Genomic DNA, 18,715 nt, shown 5'->3' on the forward strand with positions numbered 1-18,715 from the left:
CTTCCAAGTACTTGCACACCGCGAATCTCAGCACATACGGCAATTTCACTCGCGCACTGGTTGGCTTTTTCGTTGAATGCCAATGTGGGATGGTATCTAGAAAAATCTGATTCGTCTCAAGAAATCTGAATCGATTTCTTGAGCCTGCATCAGTTCGAATTTTATGTGTTTCTCAATAGGACATTTGGGATAGATCTGTTTAAGGGTTTGAAGAGCGCTTAGTGAGTTACTTAAGTTAACTGAATTAGAAATGTCATTAGAATTCATATGCATGATAGCTTTGAGCACTGCATAGAGCTTAGCAGATAAAATCGCAATAGAAAATTCAGAAATAAGTGTTTGAAAGGTTGGTAGTCGATGGAAAAATTTATCTATATTCTACTCCAGTAGCTTAGTGAATTGTATTATATGAAAATGTAAGTTTACTGGCTAACCTGAGATGACTCGCCCTCGGATTCAGAGACTTCGTCATCCAAATGATGTAATCGCATTAGGTCAGGAGTAAAATCTTGAATAATTATATCAATAGGATTTTTCGCAGTAATATTGCTAATAAGAAGGTTCAGTTGGTCATAATTGAGGACAAAAGGGGTCGAATGATTTTCGATAAAATGTTTGACAGGTTCAAGGTCATATGATTTTGATGATTTCGATGCTACATGCTCCTCCTCGCTTTTAATCTTCTTGGCTTTAGGTTTAGATGTAGGTACAGTAAAGGGTTTTTCTGTATGACTTGTTTCTGGAGAAGTGAGAACCTCGCTGATAGTACGTTTCGACTGAAGGTCGACATTAATGGCTATGAAGGTGTCCATGGTGCTAACTTCATGACTTTCTTCTATATTAGGATTGTTCAGTTTATTTGCTGAGCTTTCTTCGATAAGAATTTGTTTCGGGTGAGGAAAAAGAGATCGGTTGACTGTTATTTGAATTTGCTATTGATTCCATTTTATCGGGACAGTTTGTGGCGATGTGTCCAGACTTTTTGCAGGTATAACAGGTCATAGTTTCTAAGAAAATTCGATATGTTGTATTATCGAAGTCTAAAAGGAATGAGTCGGGTAAGGAGATATTGTGAGGACTAACGTATATTTGTCTTCTGAAGCTCAAAATATGATTGTTATCAGGAAGATTAGAACTGATTTTTAGGAAGGTGACTGGGGAGAGAAGATTAAGTCCTATTTTTTGTAAATAATCAGTTAACAAACTGTGTGGTATACTGGGACATACGCCTGATAAAACGATACGTTCGGCTGGAGAAATCAGTCTTCTAGCTTGTACAATATTATTCTTGATTTTTATTTGTCCGTGCTTTTGCATACATTCGTCCACCTTGTTTGCTTGAAAGATACATACATATCCGATTGTTCGATAATCGAGACGAAAATATAATATTTTTTGGTTGAATTAGATTGCCCAACGGAATTAAGTAATCTTGCAGCTTCGTATTTTCTAAGGCGCTGAAGACAATCGCTTGCAGTTTCGACGGAAAAGGTGTAGAAGTTGCTGATGAATAGGTTTTATTGGTATTTGTCTGCAGTTGTTGTACATGTTGCGAGTCAGAGAGACTTTGAATGTTAGGTTCCATTTTTAAATTTAATACGAGACATGTGTTCAAAACTAATACGGGCCTGACCAGTAATTAAGCATGTAATTAAACCAGTAACAAAACTGGAATAAATTGTAGCTTATATCGTACTTTATTGATGTTATTAAATAAGAATTAGCCAAAACTGGTTTACCACGTTATGTTAAACAAAAATAATACGATGGATGCACTTACTGGTATCTAATAAACTTGTCACTGAACTATTTATAAATAAACTATTACTCTTTCTGCACAAAATTTGCAATTTTGTTGAGACCAGAAATCGGTTATTGTTCTTAATATATTTGATTATGTTGTTATTTGTTCTGAAAGCTGGTGTTATTCCTTTATTTTTAAATTTTTAGATCTGTAGTGATATTAATTTGTAATAAATGTTGTGGAAGTATTGAAATCAAAAGTTTTCAGTGTTTTATTGTTAGTCTAAAAATGAGTTTAAGGTTCCATACCTAATGGTTTGCCGTGGAACATCGGCGTCCTGATTATCACCCTTCTAGCTGGTAGATTCACTCCCGATGACAAGGTCGACGTTGCTACTAGAACTCTCAAGACACTGTTTCTGAAAGCCCCTTCTATGATGTCCCTTTCCTCCATTGTCAAGCCTGCGTGGTGGAACGCCACGCCGAAAGATACTGTCTTCTGCAAAATCACGTCTAAACCAACTGGGCAGTACTTGAGCTGCTCTAATAGTTCCATTATGAGACTAGTGTCGAGTTGTGTTCGTAGAAGATCTCCCCAGGTAGATTTTGAGCTGCCTTTGAACAAATTTATTATACGACAATTTTCTATTAAATTGCTATATATATATATATATATATATATATATATATATATATATATATATATACATCTTTATATCATACCTGAACCATCTGGAAAACCGTACAATCCTGAACCTCCTATATCTAGAGTATTTAGAGTTGCCCACGGCACGCTTATATTCATTAATTCTAGCGGGGATTTCAAAAATGTATATATACAAAAGAAATTTTTAATATTTTTAAAGATATATAAATAGGGATTTTACATAATATTGACATAATCCTGATCCCCTTGTTATTTCAGTCAATTCTGAACCCAAACATATGTGTATATATACAAACCTGAGCCTAATAGATGTTGCCAGTTTTAAGTGAAATGGGATTCTTAAGGAAATTTTCGTATGGCTTCAGTAAGTAGTCAAAATAAAAATTAACCAAAGAAAAGCAAGAATTGTCTTTTACATATGCATAAGTTTTCACCTTTTTGGATAGTTACAATTTATCTAGTAAATTATTTGTATTGTTCATTAAGTGAACAAATAGACAAACCCTTCTGTTTATTTATTTTCCGGAGAAGAATAAATTGAATAAAACTCTTATAATGTTAGTCTCTTATAATGGTGGTCCCTGGGATTGGGATCTCAGATTACAAGAACACTCGCCTGTGGAGTAATGACAGCAGTTATTTAGTTAGTTAGTTTATTTTTCAAAATAATAAACATCCAGGCTTTAAAAAATTACAAATTATAAATATCTCAAAAACAAACTATTAAACTGATTGTAATAAAGTATTATATATAAGAAATTAAAGCAACCTCTTTTATCAAACACAATGATAAACTCGTTGGCGTAAGTTTTGATTGTATCTCAACAACAACAAGTGTTTAAAAATGTAAAAATGAAATACATAGTGGATTGCACAGTAACGTTACATAGTATTTAAAAATAATACCTAATATAAAACTCATTAGTTAAAAAAGGGTTTTAAACAGTAACAAACTTGTCGGCGAAGGTATCACATTACTGCAAAAGATCCGTCCCACATAATGAATATCATAAAGAAGGCGAACCCATCATAATATTGCAAAACGATATTATGTCCCACCGAATTAACAGCGATGGCATCATATTACTATAAACTATACGTTCCAGGTTCCAGTTCTTATAATGAATGTCAAAAATATGACGTACCTATGTTGACAGCAATTTATGCAAATTAACAAAAAAGGAATAAATCAGGAAAGTATTCGGTACAATAATTTATTATCAAAAGTAGGTACATTTGTACATTACTTGATTTTATTATTTATTATAGCTTAAGTAATGGCAATTTCAATTGCCTGCAAGCGTAAGAATAATGTGATACAGATCAAAAATAAAACAATAATGTCTTTCAAAATAGTGAAAAAAAATTAAACATCAACTAAAAAATATTTGAAAAATAGTGTTTAATATTTAAGTTTTCCTTTATACATATATTATAAACGACAGCTTTGATACTTGTGCATTTTCTTTCTATAAATACCTCGAGACTCATATAAGTTGATGCACTTCTACCTCAACGGGAGGCTTTCTGTTTTTAATATGGTCGGAAAAATAATCTGCGATAATGCTTTTTTGTTGCTTTGTCCATGGTTGTCTCCTATCAATAAAGATTTTCTTTTTTAAATGGCCCTTTTTTTGGTGGTTCTTTATTATTATCTAAGTTAGCTGAAGTAGATGGAATCTGGTAATCGGCGTTTAGATTATCATCCAATATATATTTTCCATTTCTTCACCTTGCGCGTCAGAGAGAGGAGGTAAGTTAATGTCAATTTCGTCTAAAGTTTTACCTTTGTATTTTTCAGCTCCTTCCATCATTAAAAGTAAAAGTTTAGAAATTTTAGCAGTTTTATATACTTTTTCAGACAAAGGATAATAATTGCAATGCGTTTGTAATGTGTGTCCCATGAATTTGCTTAATTGCTCCATATCATTATTGTAAAATTGGAGAAGTTGAGTAATGGTGGTCAAATGCTTTCGAAGTTTTGTTGCTGTTATACTCGCAGGTCTCTCCAACTGACATTTGTTGGCATATTTATGAATAATTTTAGTTCCATCAACAAATCCTCTTCCAGTGGTGTGAAATACAAAGTCACTTTCAATTACAAAGTTATTTCTACAGTGTAAAATATAATCGAAATGAATTTTCATTGATAGTGATAACAACATGAGTACTCCTCTTCCACGCTTACCTCTTATAACAAAACGACTGTAAGTTTCTAATAAACATTTTTCAGCTTGAGTTAAAACATTTTTCGAATTCGGTATCATTTTCACCCCCTAAATTAATACATTTAAACGTTTGGATCTTTAGCTGAGCCACCTCTGCTGGTCTTCGTCTGTTAAGAAGAATGACTTGCGCATACAGTGTGTCTTTTAATGAATTATAGGTCTTAAAATCATACTCATCTGATTTCAATTTGTCAAATAATTCTTCTGCAGTTGTTTGCAAAAAAATGTTAAGTTTCTTGAGGTCGTTAGTAAGCGGCAAAAGTTCTTCCTTGTTCCATTTATTCTGATTGAAATTGGTACATGCTTGTGCAGAAACTTAATTGCACCATTGGGATTCTATAAGATTTTTCAATATTTTAAGGTCTTTTCTCTCATCGCTTGTGTCCTCAATTTGAACAAGATTAATATCTGCTAAGTCGCAAGATTTTTTTATAAATGTCCCAAAATTTATGGCCAACGTTGGTGACTCATAATTTTCTGTTTCTGGATTATATTTTGCCAGTTTATTAACTCCAGAAATTATTAGTTGAAAATGCTTTAGGCGAAGAATACCTATAAGTTTCTTAATCTCTGGATTTTTTAGTCTTGCAAAGTGTAAGAGTTTTGCAAGTCTTCGCATATTCTTTCTTACCAAATCCATATTGCCTTTACTTTGACGGCCTTTTATGTACGAATATGTATACTGACAAATTAAGGGATCTTTTTTGGCAATAATATTTTTGTCATCTGCGTGCATCCTGAAATTTTTTTTTGATTTTAATAAATCGTCATGTTTAAGAAAATGGTGTAGAAACAAAGTAGTTTGTCCGTCGCTTTGGGTCGTTCGTCTTCTATTATTATCCTTATCATAATTATTAGACGGACAAATTTTGGTATGCCTAAGTAAACATTTTTTCTTATAGTATCCCAAACAATACTTGCACGGTAGATATTTATCTGCACTTGACGACTTATCAGTAAGATTTGTCCTTTAACAGGTCTTAATGCGGCGTCTGCCCGATTTCCGATAAAGTTTACCTTCTTAAGTTTGACAAAGCCAATCGTCTTTCAAATTAACTTTATGACATAATATTTAACTACCTCAATTTCTTTTGAGTGCCATTTAGAAATATGTCTAGCAAAATGAGATTGTACATCCTTTTCGCAATAGAAGCAAAAATCCCTTGGATCTTTGTAATTTTTCCTCAACGTTTTTTCAACAAATGGCTAAAAAAATGTACAATGAATCAAACACGTTAAAAGAAATAGGAAAGATTTAAGTAAAGTAACATTAAAAAAATAATCATAGTTGATTTTAACTTTATTAGACACAAAATCTTGTGATCAAGTTATTTCGTCATTTACGACTTGTCAGATAGGCTTTTTATACATGTAGCTAAGTTTGGTTTGTTTTGTTGGACACAAAAAACCGTCTTACGAGCCGTAAACGACAAAACAAACTTACCAGGGTATGTCATGTCTAATGGATTAAAATCAATTCTGCTTCTTTCCTTACGTTATAGGCTATCTCACAGATTGTTAGTTTGACAATTATTGGAGTTTAGGAAAGCGTAAAGTACCAAATTGTTTTGTATGCCATATTATACTGCTTATATCGTAATTTAAAACCATGGAATAGAGCCTCAATGTTATGCATTTCTCGTAGGAATCGAATTACGAACAGGGAGATAAGACGGAGAAGAGGAGTGACGGATACCATACTAAAGTGGAACTGGGCTGGACACATAGCTAGAATGTCGGATAACAGATGGACACAGCAAATAATACACTGGAGACCAAGACAAGAAGCATATCGAAGTAGAGGTCGTCCGCCAACCAGATGGTCTGAAGAAATAAAACGGATCGACAAAAATTGGATGCAAACAGCACAAAACAGAAATGCATGGAAAATACTGAGGGAGACCTATATCCAACAGTGGATAGATCCGGGTTGAATGATGATCATGATCGTAATTTAATTGAGTTATTACCTTCTCTTCTAGAGCAAGAGATGATATCCTTTTAGCTACAGAACTGCTGCTTGTCTGTTGCCCCTTTTCACTTTCCTTCTCCACTTGATGTTCACTTTTTTGTTTACTATCAAAATTTAAGAATTTCTGTATTATTAGGGATTCGTCCTTCTCGCGCTTCTCTCTTTCAACCGGTTTTTTAAAATGGTATTGAAGAAACGTTATTCGCGTGATTCGCTCCATCAACCACTTCTTCAAGTATTAACGAATCGTTCTCACGCTGCTTGCTGTCAACCAATTCTTCACATATTTGTGGATGGCTCTTTCTTAGTAGAATACTTAAATTTGAGAACTGCAAGAATAGTCTGGGCAGATTATCGGAGAATAAGCAATTTTTGGGAAAAGTTATTTACCAGCAATTTTATTGCTGGAATCGAATCTTATGATCCTATATATTAATAATATAGGTACGCAAAGTCCACAGATAGTGTGCTACTTTTCTATAAACAAAATGGCGCCCGAAAATCGTGTTTTTTCAATCTTTGCACTACAACTCCAAAGATTTTAACTTTACACCAAAAACACCCAAATAAAAATTCACCCTAATGAAATTCTGCATAGAGACAGATTTTTCTCGATTTACTTCGACGAAATTTTTTTTCGGTAAATGCGGGTTTTTTTCAAAAAAATTTTTAATTTTCAACTAAAATTTTAGGTTTGTAATTATTTATCAATAATTAAATAACTTAGTGATATAAAGCTCTTTTGGTATCGATTTTATTTCCAGAAGCCGATTCGGGTCGCCATAATAACCACAATAATTATGATGCATAAGAATAACTATGATTTTTGTATAAAATGGCACTATACCTATCTAATGTACTTTACAGAATTGAAATTGGACTATTTGAGCGGCCTTAGGAATATTTTAAAATTATAAACAATTTTTTGCCTTATAAACAAATATAATATCTCGGAAAATATTAAATTAAATTAAATTATGAAAACGGTCTTGGAAAGAAAGCGGCAGGACGCTTCTTTTAAAAGAAAAACTGTTTAATTGCAATGCGTGGTTCCTCAGATACAACCGGTATGTAGTTGACCGGCATGTACGGCGAATATATACATAATAGGATGGTAAATTTTCGAATCATCACCTTTCTATTTCGGTTCTCTTTCTCCGCACAAATTTTCATATCGTCAAAAGACTCATAACATATATTATAATAATAAAAACTATCGGTATTACGAGTGAAAAATACCAAAAATACCAAAATTTCAATAAAACATCAGGTTGGAGAAAATGGAATGTCAACGTTCAAAATCGGTATACGTTAAAAAAGATGCATTTTCTCGGCTTCCCATGGAGCAATTTTCTTCAATTTTTTTTGTTCTCAATTTTGTTCCTTTGACATTAATAAATGTCAAAGTTGTTTTTGTTTTGTTAAATAAGATTTAAATTTTCTGTTATGTTTTCTCTAGAAATTTAATATACATTTAATCCTTAAACCCTTTTTCTCAAAGTGAGAATTTATTTTAATCCCTTCTGTATAACTTAACTTTACCTAACTTATAAACACATATCAACCATCAATTTACAACGTCCTTTATTATTCATATTCACTTTTAAATCGAGCGCACACAGCGACGTTCCTGAACCAAAACAAACGACTGTTGCAAAGTTACAAAACTAAAGAATATAATATATACCTATTAACAAATCTGTCAGGCTAAAAATAGAATTCGCCGAATCTTTACACAAAATTACGACAAAGCAATGTTGCCACATGGTATGGATCAGGATGGTATTAATTGTGATATATACATAAAGATCATGTATATTCGTGAAATTGTTTCCAGCGCCAAAGTGGCAAATGTCTGAACTAAAAGATACAATGCTGAACCATACTACAAACAGGTTTCTCTCGGATTCCAAATGGCATATTGAATTGAAAGTTAATCAGTTTTGTCCGCTGATGACACCACTAGTTTAAAAAAATTATTTATATTGTAAGTTTCAAAATATATGTCAGTTATAAAAGGAAAACTATCCTGAACCAATATACAGGTTCAGGATGGTTAACGTGGTTCAGGTTTGTGTTTAAGTTTTACTATCGAAGGCTCAGGATTGTACTATAAATGAATGTATATATATATATATATATATATATATATATATATATATATATATATAAAACAAGGCTGAAATATTGGGGTAGCAGCAATCTCAAAGAAAACTCTTTATAATAGTTCCAAGCTTTCGAAAATGTTTATTTTCATCATCAGGGAAACTACAATCATAAATAATATATATATATATATATATATATATATATATATATATATATATATATATATATATATATATGAAATATTACTTTAATACAAGTAGCGCTACCTCTCACTCTCACTCTCACCCTTACAAAAAAAAATGTACGCCACTGGAAGACCAAGAATAATTCAGAATGATCATCACCATTTGGAATTTACTGTCTACATTACTACATTTACTAAGACTACTGTCTACATTTACTAAGTGCTACATATGGTTGGTGCCGCTATATGGCGTAGAGGGCTAGACAATCAAAACGAGGGATATAAACAGATTAGAGTTAAGAAACTGCATCATTGCTAAAAAGAAGGCTCATAAGAAATTTAAAGTGACCAGGTTACCTCAAGACTACAATGAATTTTCTAGATTAAGGTTGATATGCAAGTCCTTATCAGGTCAAGCTTACAATCAGTTTGTAGCAAACGTTGAACATACACTTCCAAGTAACATTAAAAGTTTCTGGAGGTTCGTAAATTCTAAAAGGAACAAGAATAGCATTCCGAACACTTTAAACCATAATGGCCAAACCAGTTCCGATGATCCTACCATAGCCAAGATGTTTGCTCAGTACTTTGCTGCAGTATATAGTGAGGACGAATGTCCTATTCCAAATAGTGCAAGGGCTAACACTAGTTTCAACATTGCTGGTTGTGACTATCTATTTCAGAGGTATATACCAAATTATCTCAGCTAAACATACATAAGGGTCCAGGGCATGATGGAATCCCACCTAAGTTACTGAAATACTGTAGTTTTAATCTTGCCGGTCCCTTATTCTTTATTTTTCAAAAATCATTACAAACGAGTGAATTCCCATCCGTTTGGAAAGTTAGTTTTATATCACCGATATTCAAGAGTGGCGATAGAAGCAGGGTTCAAAGCTACAGACCTATTAGTATCCTTAATACTATACCTAAACTATTCGAGAGTTTAATATGTGACAAAATTAAGCCTACTATACAAAACGTAATAATTGAACAACAGTATGGTTTTGTTATGGAGAGATCAACTGAAATGAACTTGTTAAATTATACCTCCTTCTTAAATGAAGCCTTGGAAAGCAAACAACAGCTAGATGCGATTTATACAGATTTTTCCAAGGCATTTGATAGGGTCAACCGTACGTTATTGTTACATAAGATCGAACAGTTAGGTTTCTCTGATCCTCTGCTTAGTTGGATTCGAAATTATCTATTAGATAGAAGACAGATAGTTCGTATTAAGAATTATTTCTTTAATGCGAAATTATAGTTAAATCGGGGTACCTCAAGGCTCCCACTTAGGACCTATCTTTTTTAATTTATTTATAAATGACATAAATAAAAGTTTCAATTTTGCTCAATTTCTTCTATTTGCTGATGACCTTAAATTATTTCAAATAATTACCTCTGATTTGGATCGCTATAATTTGCAATCAGATCTTAATAATCTTGTGAAATGGTGCTCACTTAATGGCATGGACTTAAATGCAAACACATGCCATGCTATAACTTTTACTCGACTGAGAAACCTCGAGCATAATTCTTACTATATACGGGACACTCGGCTATAATTAGTTGACTCAGTTATAGATCTGGGTGTTATTCTTGACACTAACTTGAATTTCAACCTACACATTAATAGCATGGTTTCTAAGTCATTAAAGATGCTTGGCTTTGTTAAAAGATGTAGCTATGACTTTATGATTGGTCGTTCTTTAAAACTTCTTTATTGTTCTTTGGTTAGACCACATTTAGATTATGCATCATGTGTTTGGTCACCTCAATATAATTGTCACATTAATGAAATCGAACAAGTTCAGCGTAAATTCTTACGTTATTATGCTTATAAGATGCATTTCACTGGTCAAAGTTATGAGTCTTTACTGCAAATTATTCAACTTGACTCCTTACAGAGTCGTCGTCAACATAAAGATCTTTGCTTCTTATATAACTTAATTCATGGTCATAAATTCTGTATCTCACTCTTAAATAAAATTGGTCTACGTGTACCTTTAAGAAACACCCGTTCTGTGACCACCTTCCACGAAGTCATTAACCGTACAAACTATGGTTCAAGTTCCTATCTCTGTAAAACTATTAAATTAGCAAACACATTATCTCCGCATGTTGATTTCTTTATGAACGACTTTACTGCGTTTTACACACAATTACATTTATTATATTTAACTTAATGTTTTAATTTCAGGACTGATTTGTCAATTACCTACTGTTATTGTCTTTGTTCTAAGATAAGTTGTATTTGTCAATTGCAAAATGTTTTAGATATTTAGATTTTATTACTTTATATTATAGGACTAGCTCTCAATTGTAAAATGAGAGCAAGTAATTTTATTATTGTTTATTATGTATTTACCAATTTTGTACTAGATCTTATTTTGAATTGTTTTTCTAGTTTGTGTGACATTTTAATTGTATTATGTACTAATGGACTTCGGTCCGTCAATAAATAATAAATAAAATAAATAAATAGAAGCCTTCGAAATGTGGCTTTCAACTTATAATCCAGAGTAAAATTGAAGGCAAGAGAGGAATAGGACGCAAGAAGATGTCTTGGCTCCGAAACATAAGGCAATGGACAGGGATTAACGACATACAATCTCTGATACACATTGCAAGAAACAAAGAGTTAATCGAAAATGTGATCACCAACATCCATTAGTGGATTTGCATTTGAAGAAGAAGTGTCTACATTTTTGATACTCAAATATACCTAATATTCAGCTATCTTGATACCTTATCGTCTGTTTCAAAATTATGTGAGAGTGACTAACATTCAGATGCTTTATTGAATTTATAATAAATTATCAACAAAAATTCTACCTCTTACCTATTTTATAAAACCCAGTTGCAATCTGCTGTGCCAAATTCTCACACCAGTTTTTTGTAGGACAAAATATTAATACAGAGCACGACTCCTTAATAGTTTCAAGGCAAAGCTGTAAAATATTGTCAGAGTCAGTCTTCAATTCCGGCAGCGGACTCAATGTTCTAACCAGATTCATCATGGGGTTGTATATTTCTCCACATACGTGGGCTTGCTCGTTTAATGGGACTGGACGGAAATCAGTGGTGTATAATTCTGCACCCAACCATTTAGCGATCTGGGGCAGATTTGGAAGAGTAGCTGACATGCCTATGATTTGGATTTTTAAGTCATCTTTTTTAGATATGTACCTATAAATTGGAAAATTCTATACAGGGTGATTGATTAGTAGGGTAAAGCTCAATAGCTCCGCTATAGTAATAGATAGCGATGAAATTTCGTAACAAAAATTTTAGCCACCTTTGAGCTTCACATTACAAAATTAGTTAGAATGTTACAGGGTGTTTGATAACACAGTGGTAGACCAAACTTATGATTTTTTAAATGGAACACCCTATATTTTATTTTAAATTCGAAATCATGTTAACTTCTCCATCACAAAAATATAAAGAAAAGAAAATAATCGTTTTCGTTTTGATTCAATTCGAGTCTCTTGCCATCTTCTGACACCGTGTTTCGGGGTCTCTACCCCTTATCAAAGAGGCTATGCAAGTAGACTCTTCATGGTCGAAATTTATTTTTATTTATTTTAAAAATATAAAGGTTTGTTATGTTATACAGGGTATTTACAAAGTTATAACCAATTTTATATGAAAATCGTAACAAGTTGAACTCCCTGTATAAATAAAAATAAGCAAAACAACAATGGTTTATTAATGCCATATTTTTTAACGTATTGTCAAAATTTTCAAGAATGGTCGATATTGCTAATTTTCTTTATATCAAATACAGGGTGAGTCAAAACGCAAGTACATTATTTTCTCAGTAATTTTAAATGGAACACCCTGTATTTTATATCACTATTGAAAAGTACCATTACCGTACTTTAATTTTTAGATAACATTCCCTAAGTCTAAATTTATTAGTTTTCAAGATATTTTCATTTTTCAATGGACCAGTAGCTTGGCCACCCAAATCACCAGAATTTAATAAACTGGACTGATTTTTTTGGGGTTACGTTAATAATGAAGTTTATAAAATACCTCCAACAACAAGGGATGAGATGAAAAATAGAATACAAAGTGTATTTCGATGTGTTAATTTACAAATGATCCGTAGAGTAAGCAGCTCATTCAATGATCGTTTTTAGGCGTACATAAATGTGTTAGGGAATAATTTTGAACACCGTATGTAATTAAATATTAAAAATATTTTATTAAAAGTAGCTTCTAATTTTTTCAAATATGTTTTTTTGCAAAATGTATTACTGATAAATTATGTTTCGTTCTTATGTTCTCAATTAAACACAAACTTATGTTCGTGTTTAATTGTCTTCACAAAATATTGTATTTTGTGTTTGTGTGATTTTTTGTAAAATTTATTACTAATTTTCTTTGTTTATTTGCTGCATTTACATAAAAAGATAGTTTTTAATTGTTTCAAAAATGTTGCATGTAGTGGTTGTTTTTGTTTGTAAAATGTATTACTAATAAATTATTCTTATTTCTTTATTTGCTACAGTGTTACATTGATTACCGGATTGATAATCGGTAATCTTCAATTGTCAATTCAGTCATGGCTTACTTAAAATTTAGATAAATTTAAACACCATTTGCCCTGAAAAATGAAAATATCTCGAAAACTAATAAATTTGAGCATAGGGAATGTTATATAAAAATTAAAGTATGGTAATGTTACTTTTCAATAATGATATAAAATATAAAATACAGGGTGTTCCATTTAACGTTACTGAGAAAATAATGTACTTGCATTTTGACTCACCCTGTATTTGATATAAAGAAAATTAGCAATATCAATAATTCTTAAAAATTTTGACAATAAATAAAAAAATATGGCATTAATAAACCATTGCTGTTGTGCTTATTTTTATTTATACAGGGAGTTGAACTTGTTACTATTTTCATACAAAATTGGTTATAACTTTGTAAATACCCTGTATAACATTACAAACCTTTATATTTTTGTGATGGAGAAGTTAACAGGATTTCGAATATAAAATAAAATATAGGGTGTTCCATTTAAAAAAACATAAGTTAGGTCTGACACTGTGTTATCGAACACCCTGTAACATTCTAACTAATTTTGTAATGTGAAGCTCAAAGGTGGCTAAAATTTTTGTCATTAACTTTTATTGCTATCTATTACTATAGCGGAGCTATTGAGCTTTACCCTACTAATCAATCACCCTGTATACGAAAAACCATAAATGTCATTAACTTAATATTTCAGTTAAATCGTATTAAAATAAAAAAAGTCAGCTTGTACATGACTTTTTTTTCATTTTTTTCTCAGAACCTTTATTAAAAATGAACATAAAACTTTTTACATATTAATATCTAACTCTTGGAGAGTATGGGCCATTCCACAAACTTACGCCTGTTTTGGATTACTTCGACAACGAATATTTTACTGTGCAACATAAGAAGTACGAAAGTAAATTGCGCTAATAATTATTCCAATAAACAACAATGTAATTTGCAATTTACTTTCGTTCTTCTTATTTTGCACAGTAAAATATTCGTTGTCGAAGTAATCCAAAACAGGCGTATGTTCGTGGAATAGGGTATACAAAAAATATATCTTTTTTCATTTATGCATGTGCACTAATATTGCAGAGGGCGCAAAAGTCGATGCCTCGAAAAATGATGGCAGACAGTTAATCTCAGGATTGGGATATCTGAAACAAAAAAATCGCACTGCAATTGAAAAAGGAAGGTTTCTTACATGACAATTTACCACAATTTGACCAAAAAATAAAAAATAAATATTTTTTAACCATGAAAAACTGAAGAAAAAGGGGTGATTTTTTCACAAAAATTTTTTAAATTTCCGTAAAATCTTTTTTTTGTGGAATTTTTCACTAATGGTGGTAAATGGTCACGTAAGGAACCTTCCTTTTTCAAATGCGGCACGATTTTTTTGTTTCAGATATCTCAATCCTGAGATTAACTACCCGCCATCGGAACTACTTTTTTTCGAGGCCTCGACTTTGGCGCCGACTACAATATTAGTGTACGTCTACAAATGAAAAAAGATATATTTTTTGTATTCTCTAAGGGCCGGTTGTTCGAACGCTAATCAACAATGATCACTATCAAATATTTAATTACTGTCAAAACTGTCAATGTCAACTTTGGTTGGGTTGCTAAAAACATAATTGATTACAATTCTGAAACTATAATCAATTAATACAGTGGAACCCCGATAAGTCGGCCCCCGATAACCCGGAACTCCGGCTAACCCGGACTGATTTTTATCAGACAAACATTTCAACAATAAAAATGTATTGCTGTTACAAAATCTCGTGAACCTAATTCATTCATTTGGTGACGTCAATATACGAACGAAACGATTGAATCCGACATTACTGAAAATATCAGGGTGCAGATGGGACCCTGTCGCGCAATTCGCAGCAAATAAAATAGTCGTATGTTTTTTGCTTCATTTTATTTCGGTTATACATACACATTTTCAAGGTTCACGAGGTTTTGTACCAACTCTATGTAATATAATATTTGAGAGATAATGGAACCGGATTGAAATACATTTACCATAGTAAAAATGACTCATGGCACACCACATTCATTGTGGTGTTATTGAAAACAGACACCTGTATTATCCTTTATTTATTTGAAACTTTCTTAGCATTGTTTAGAAAAGACTATTAAAATTCTTTTTTTAACAATGGTCTTAGTTATCATTATTATTAAATAACATAACATCAGAGACGGTATTGTGTGTAGTAAAGTCGTATTGTTCGCTTCGGTTTTGTAATCGTTCGTAAATTTATTCAGATTTTGTGTTTGCGTGTCTTTTGTCTATAAGGGCAACAAAACGTAAAAATGTTGTAGTGACAATGGAAAAGAAACTAGAAGCATTAAGTAGAATTGATAAAGGTGAATCTTGCAGCATTAAGTTATGGTGTCGGTACATCTACAGTATCGGATTGGAAGAAAAATAGAACTAAAATCGAAGAATATTTTTTCAAAATGATAACAAAAGACAGTTTGGACAATCGGTGCAAAGCTAATAAAGCTAAGAATGAGACATTTGACGACGCTTTGTATGTGTGGTTTTGTGTGGAATGCGAACGTGGTTTACCAGTGTCTGTGTGACAATTATAATGGAGTTTATCTGTAAGCATACCATATTTTATTAATTTTTACCATTTTCTCCGGCTAACCCGGATTTTCGATAACCCGGATCGGCCGCGGTCCCAATTAATCCGAGTTAACGGGGTTCCACTGTATAACAATAATTATTAACATAATTGATAATAAATCTCATAATTTTAATTAATTATGTTTTCAGCAACCCAAGCAAAGTTGACATTGACAGTTTGGTGACAGTAATTAAATATTTGATAATGATAATTGTTGATTCGCGTTCGAACAACCGGCCCTTAGGGCCGGTTGTTCGAAGGCTAATCAGCATTGATCACTATCAAATACTTAATTACTGTCACAACTGTCAATGTCAACTTTGGTTGGGTTGCCGAAAACATAATTATTGATGACAATTATGAAATTAGTTAATCAATTATGTTAATAATTGTTATGTTAATTGCTTAACTAATCTCATAATTATAATTAACTATATTTTCAGTAACCCAACCAAAGTTGACATTGACAGTTGTGACAGTAATTAAATATTTGATAGTGATCAATGTTGATTAGCGTTCGAACAACCGGCCCTTAGAGTTAGATATTGATATGTAAAAAGTTTTATGTTCATTTCTAATAAAGCTTCTGAGAAAAAAAATCTTGAAAAAATGCTTAATTTTGGTCTTCTAAAGTGCACTAGAACAAGATTTTCAGGAAAAGCACTGAAAGCACAACAAAACTAATTCTTCTTCTTCTTCCTTTTTATAATCAATTCTGCTTGTTCATTGGCGGATTGATACCTCTATGGAAGGTTGTCAAAAAAAAACGAATCAAACAAAACTAATTACTTACCCTAATTTAGTTAAAAGTAACTCTAGAAGATATCCTCGACTAGGATCTCCCAGCAGGTGTATTTCGTCTATAAGAACAGCTCCGATACTATCTAAGTTTTCTTCTTGCAACAATCTATTTATTAAACTATTAGCCTTTTCTATCGTACATATAGCAAACTGTACAGCTTTGAATCCCCCTGGTGGATTATACGATCCCATAAAACCATCTACCCTTATTCCACTTGTTTCTAGTAAGTCTTGGAAGTAGAACATTTTTTCTCTGACTATAGAAACAAATGGTAAAATAAAAATAACTTTCTTCTTTCTTTCTAGAATGGTTTTGATAGCTAATATTTCTGCTACTAGTGTTTTTCCTGCTGATGTTGGAGCTGAGTACACGAGGTTTTTACCATTCAAGACGTCCTCATTAGCAAGACAGTCCACCTGCCACGAAAACATAGTCCTCAAATTTCTGGACTCGTATTTTTCTAAAACAGCTTTGGGCAGTCCCCATGAAGAAAGCTGAGTTAAATCTAAATTATTTTTTAATAAAATGGCCGAATTACTAGATTGACTTATTTCTGTACTATATTTATCACATAAAGCTTTTTTACTACTACATATTTGTGTCCCAGAGACTTCTTTTTCTTCATATACAATTTCAGACAGACAATTTTGAGACTCTTTAATAATTTCTTGTAGACTTACTGGTTCAGGTATATTTTTTTCAGTCGAGTCTTCTTCAGACGTAAATGATAATTGTGATAAAAATACAGAATCATCAAAAAGTATCCCGTTTTCTTCATTTTTGTTAAACTTTGGACTTTGAGAAACATGTTCCTCATTTGAAGAATTTGTATAAAGATGAGGAACTGATTTTCTTGTAAAAATATTTTGTGTAAATGTAATATCTTCAAAAGTATCATTCATAAAAAGATCATTCATTATCAAATTTTCACACAATATTTAATTCTCAGGAATATTATCACAGATATATTTTTTATTTTCTTTCATAAATATGAAGTTTTGAAAATTTTAAATATATGTCAATGTCAGATGTCAAAACACATTCTTCTTTTTGTTTTATTTAATAACAGTGGGTGCGTTCGGACGACCATAGCGGCTGGCTGGCAGCAGAAATCGGCTGAGTGGTTGCATCCAGCCGTGATAGGGAAAGCTTAGTAAATCTCTCAGCGGCTGGCTTCCAGCGGTGACGTCTGACAGCTACTGCTGGCTCAGCTGTCCAGCCGCTGTGGTCGTCCGAACGCACCCAGTATTTTTATTGGCGAGGAAGCGCAAAGTGGGCGACGTCTGGTAGCGAATTTGAAAAGCATCAACTCTAGGAAAACAATTGACTGCCATTAATTTGTGTACATATTTAAGGTCAGTTTATGCTGCAATTAACTTTCGACTTAAAAAAACTATAGCAGTGTTCCTCAGTATTCATTCCTATTATACTCTACGTCTACGTAATGACCTAAACTAACCAATGCCAAATCACACATTTTCATTTTGTTAATTTAACGTTTGTATTAAACGTAGCATTTTTTAATGTTTAAGCGACTGCAAAATTAAATAAATAAAATGTAGTATATATTCTGTACATTGTTATGCAAAATATTTCGACCACCTCGTAATTTCCAGAACACAATTATTATAAAATAAATTCACCTATACTTACTTAGTTTCCAGTTTTTATTTAATTAAAAATTGTTATCTGTTGGTGTAAAAAAACTTGTAGTGTACCTATTAATAAAATTAAAAACAAAATTAGAAATTCTAAGATAGATTAATAATTTTTAAAACGCTATGTGATTATCGGGAAGCCAGCTTTTTTTATGAAAAAAGGTAAAA

At 32.1% G+C, this 18,715-nt stretch overlaps 1 protein-coding gene across 1 annotated transcript in view; it reads right to left on the minus strand.

The window, feature by feature from the left end:
- Positions 1 to 18,110, minus strand: part of LOC126887281 (DNA polymerase theta) — a 65,910-nt gene extending 47,800 nt beyond the window's left edge. The window contains exons 1-3 of the mRNA XM_050654692.1: positions 16,881 to 18,110; positions 11,749 to 12,095; positions 2,053 to 2,358 (exon numbers count right to left, since the gene is read on the minus strand). Of these exons, the coding sequence (XP_050510649.1) occupies positions 2,053 to 2,358; positions 11,749 to 12,095; positions 16,881 to 17,806 (1,579 nt within the window). The 5' untranslated portion in view covers positions 17,807 to 18,110. The remainder of the gene's footprint in view (positions 1 to 2,052; positions 2,359 to 11,748; positions 12,096 to 16,880) is intronic.
- Positions 18,111 to 18,715: the final 605 nt, after the last annotated feature.

Source organism: Diabrotica virgifera, chromosome 6, assembly GCF_917563875.1.
Source record: "Diabrotica virgifera virgifera chromosome 6, PGI_DIABVI_V3a".
Lineage (NCBI taxonomy): Eukaryota > Metazoa > Arthropoda > Insecta > Coleoptera > Chrysomelidae > Diabrotica > Diabrotica virgifera.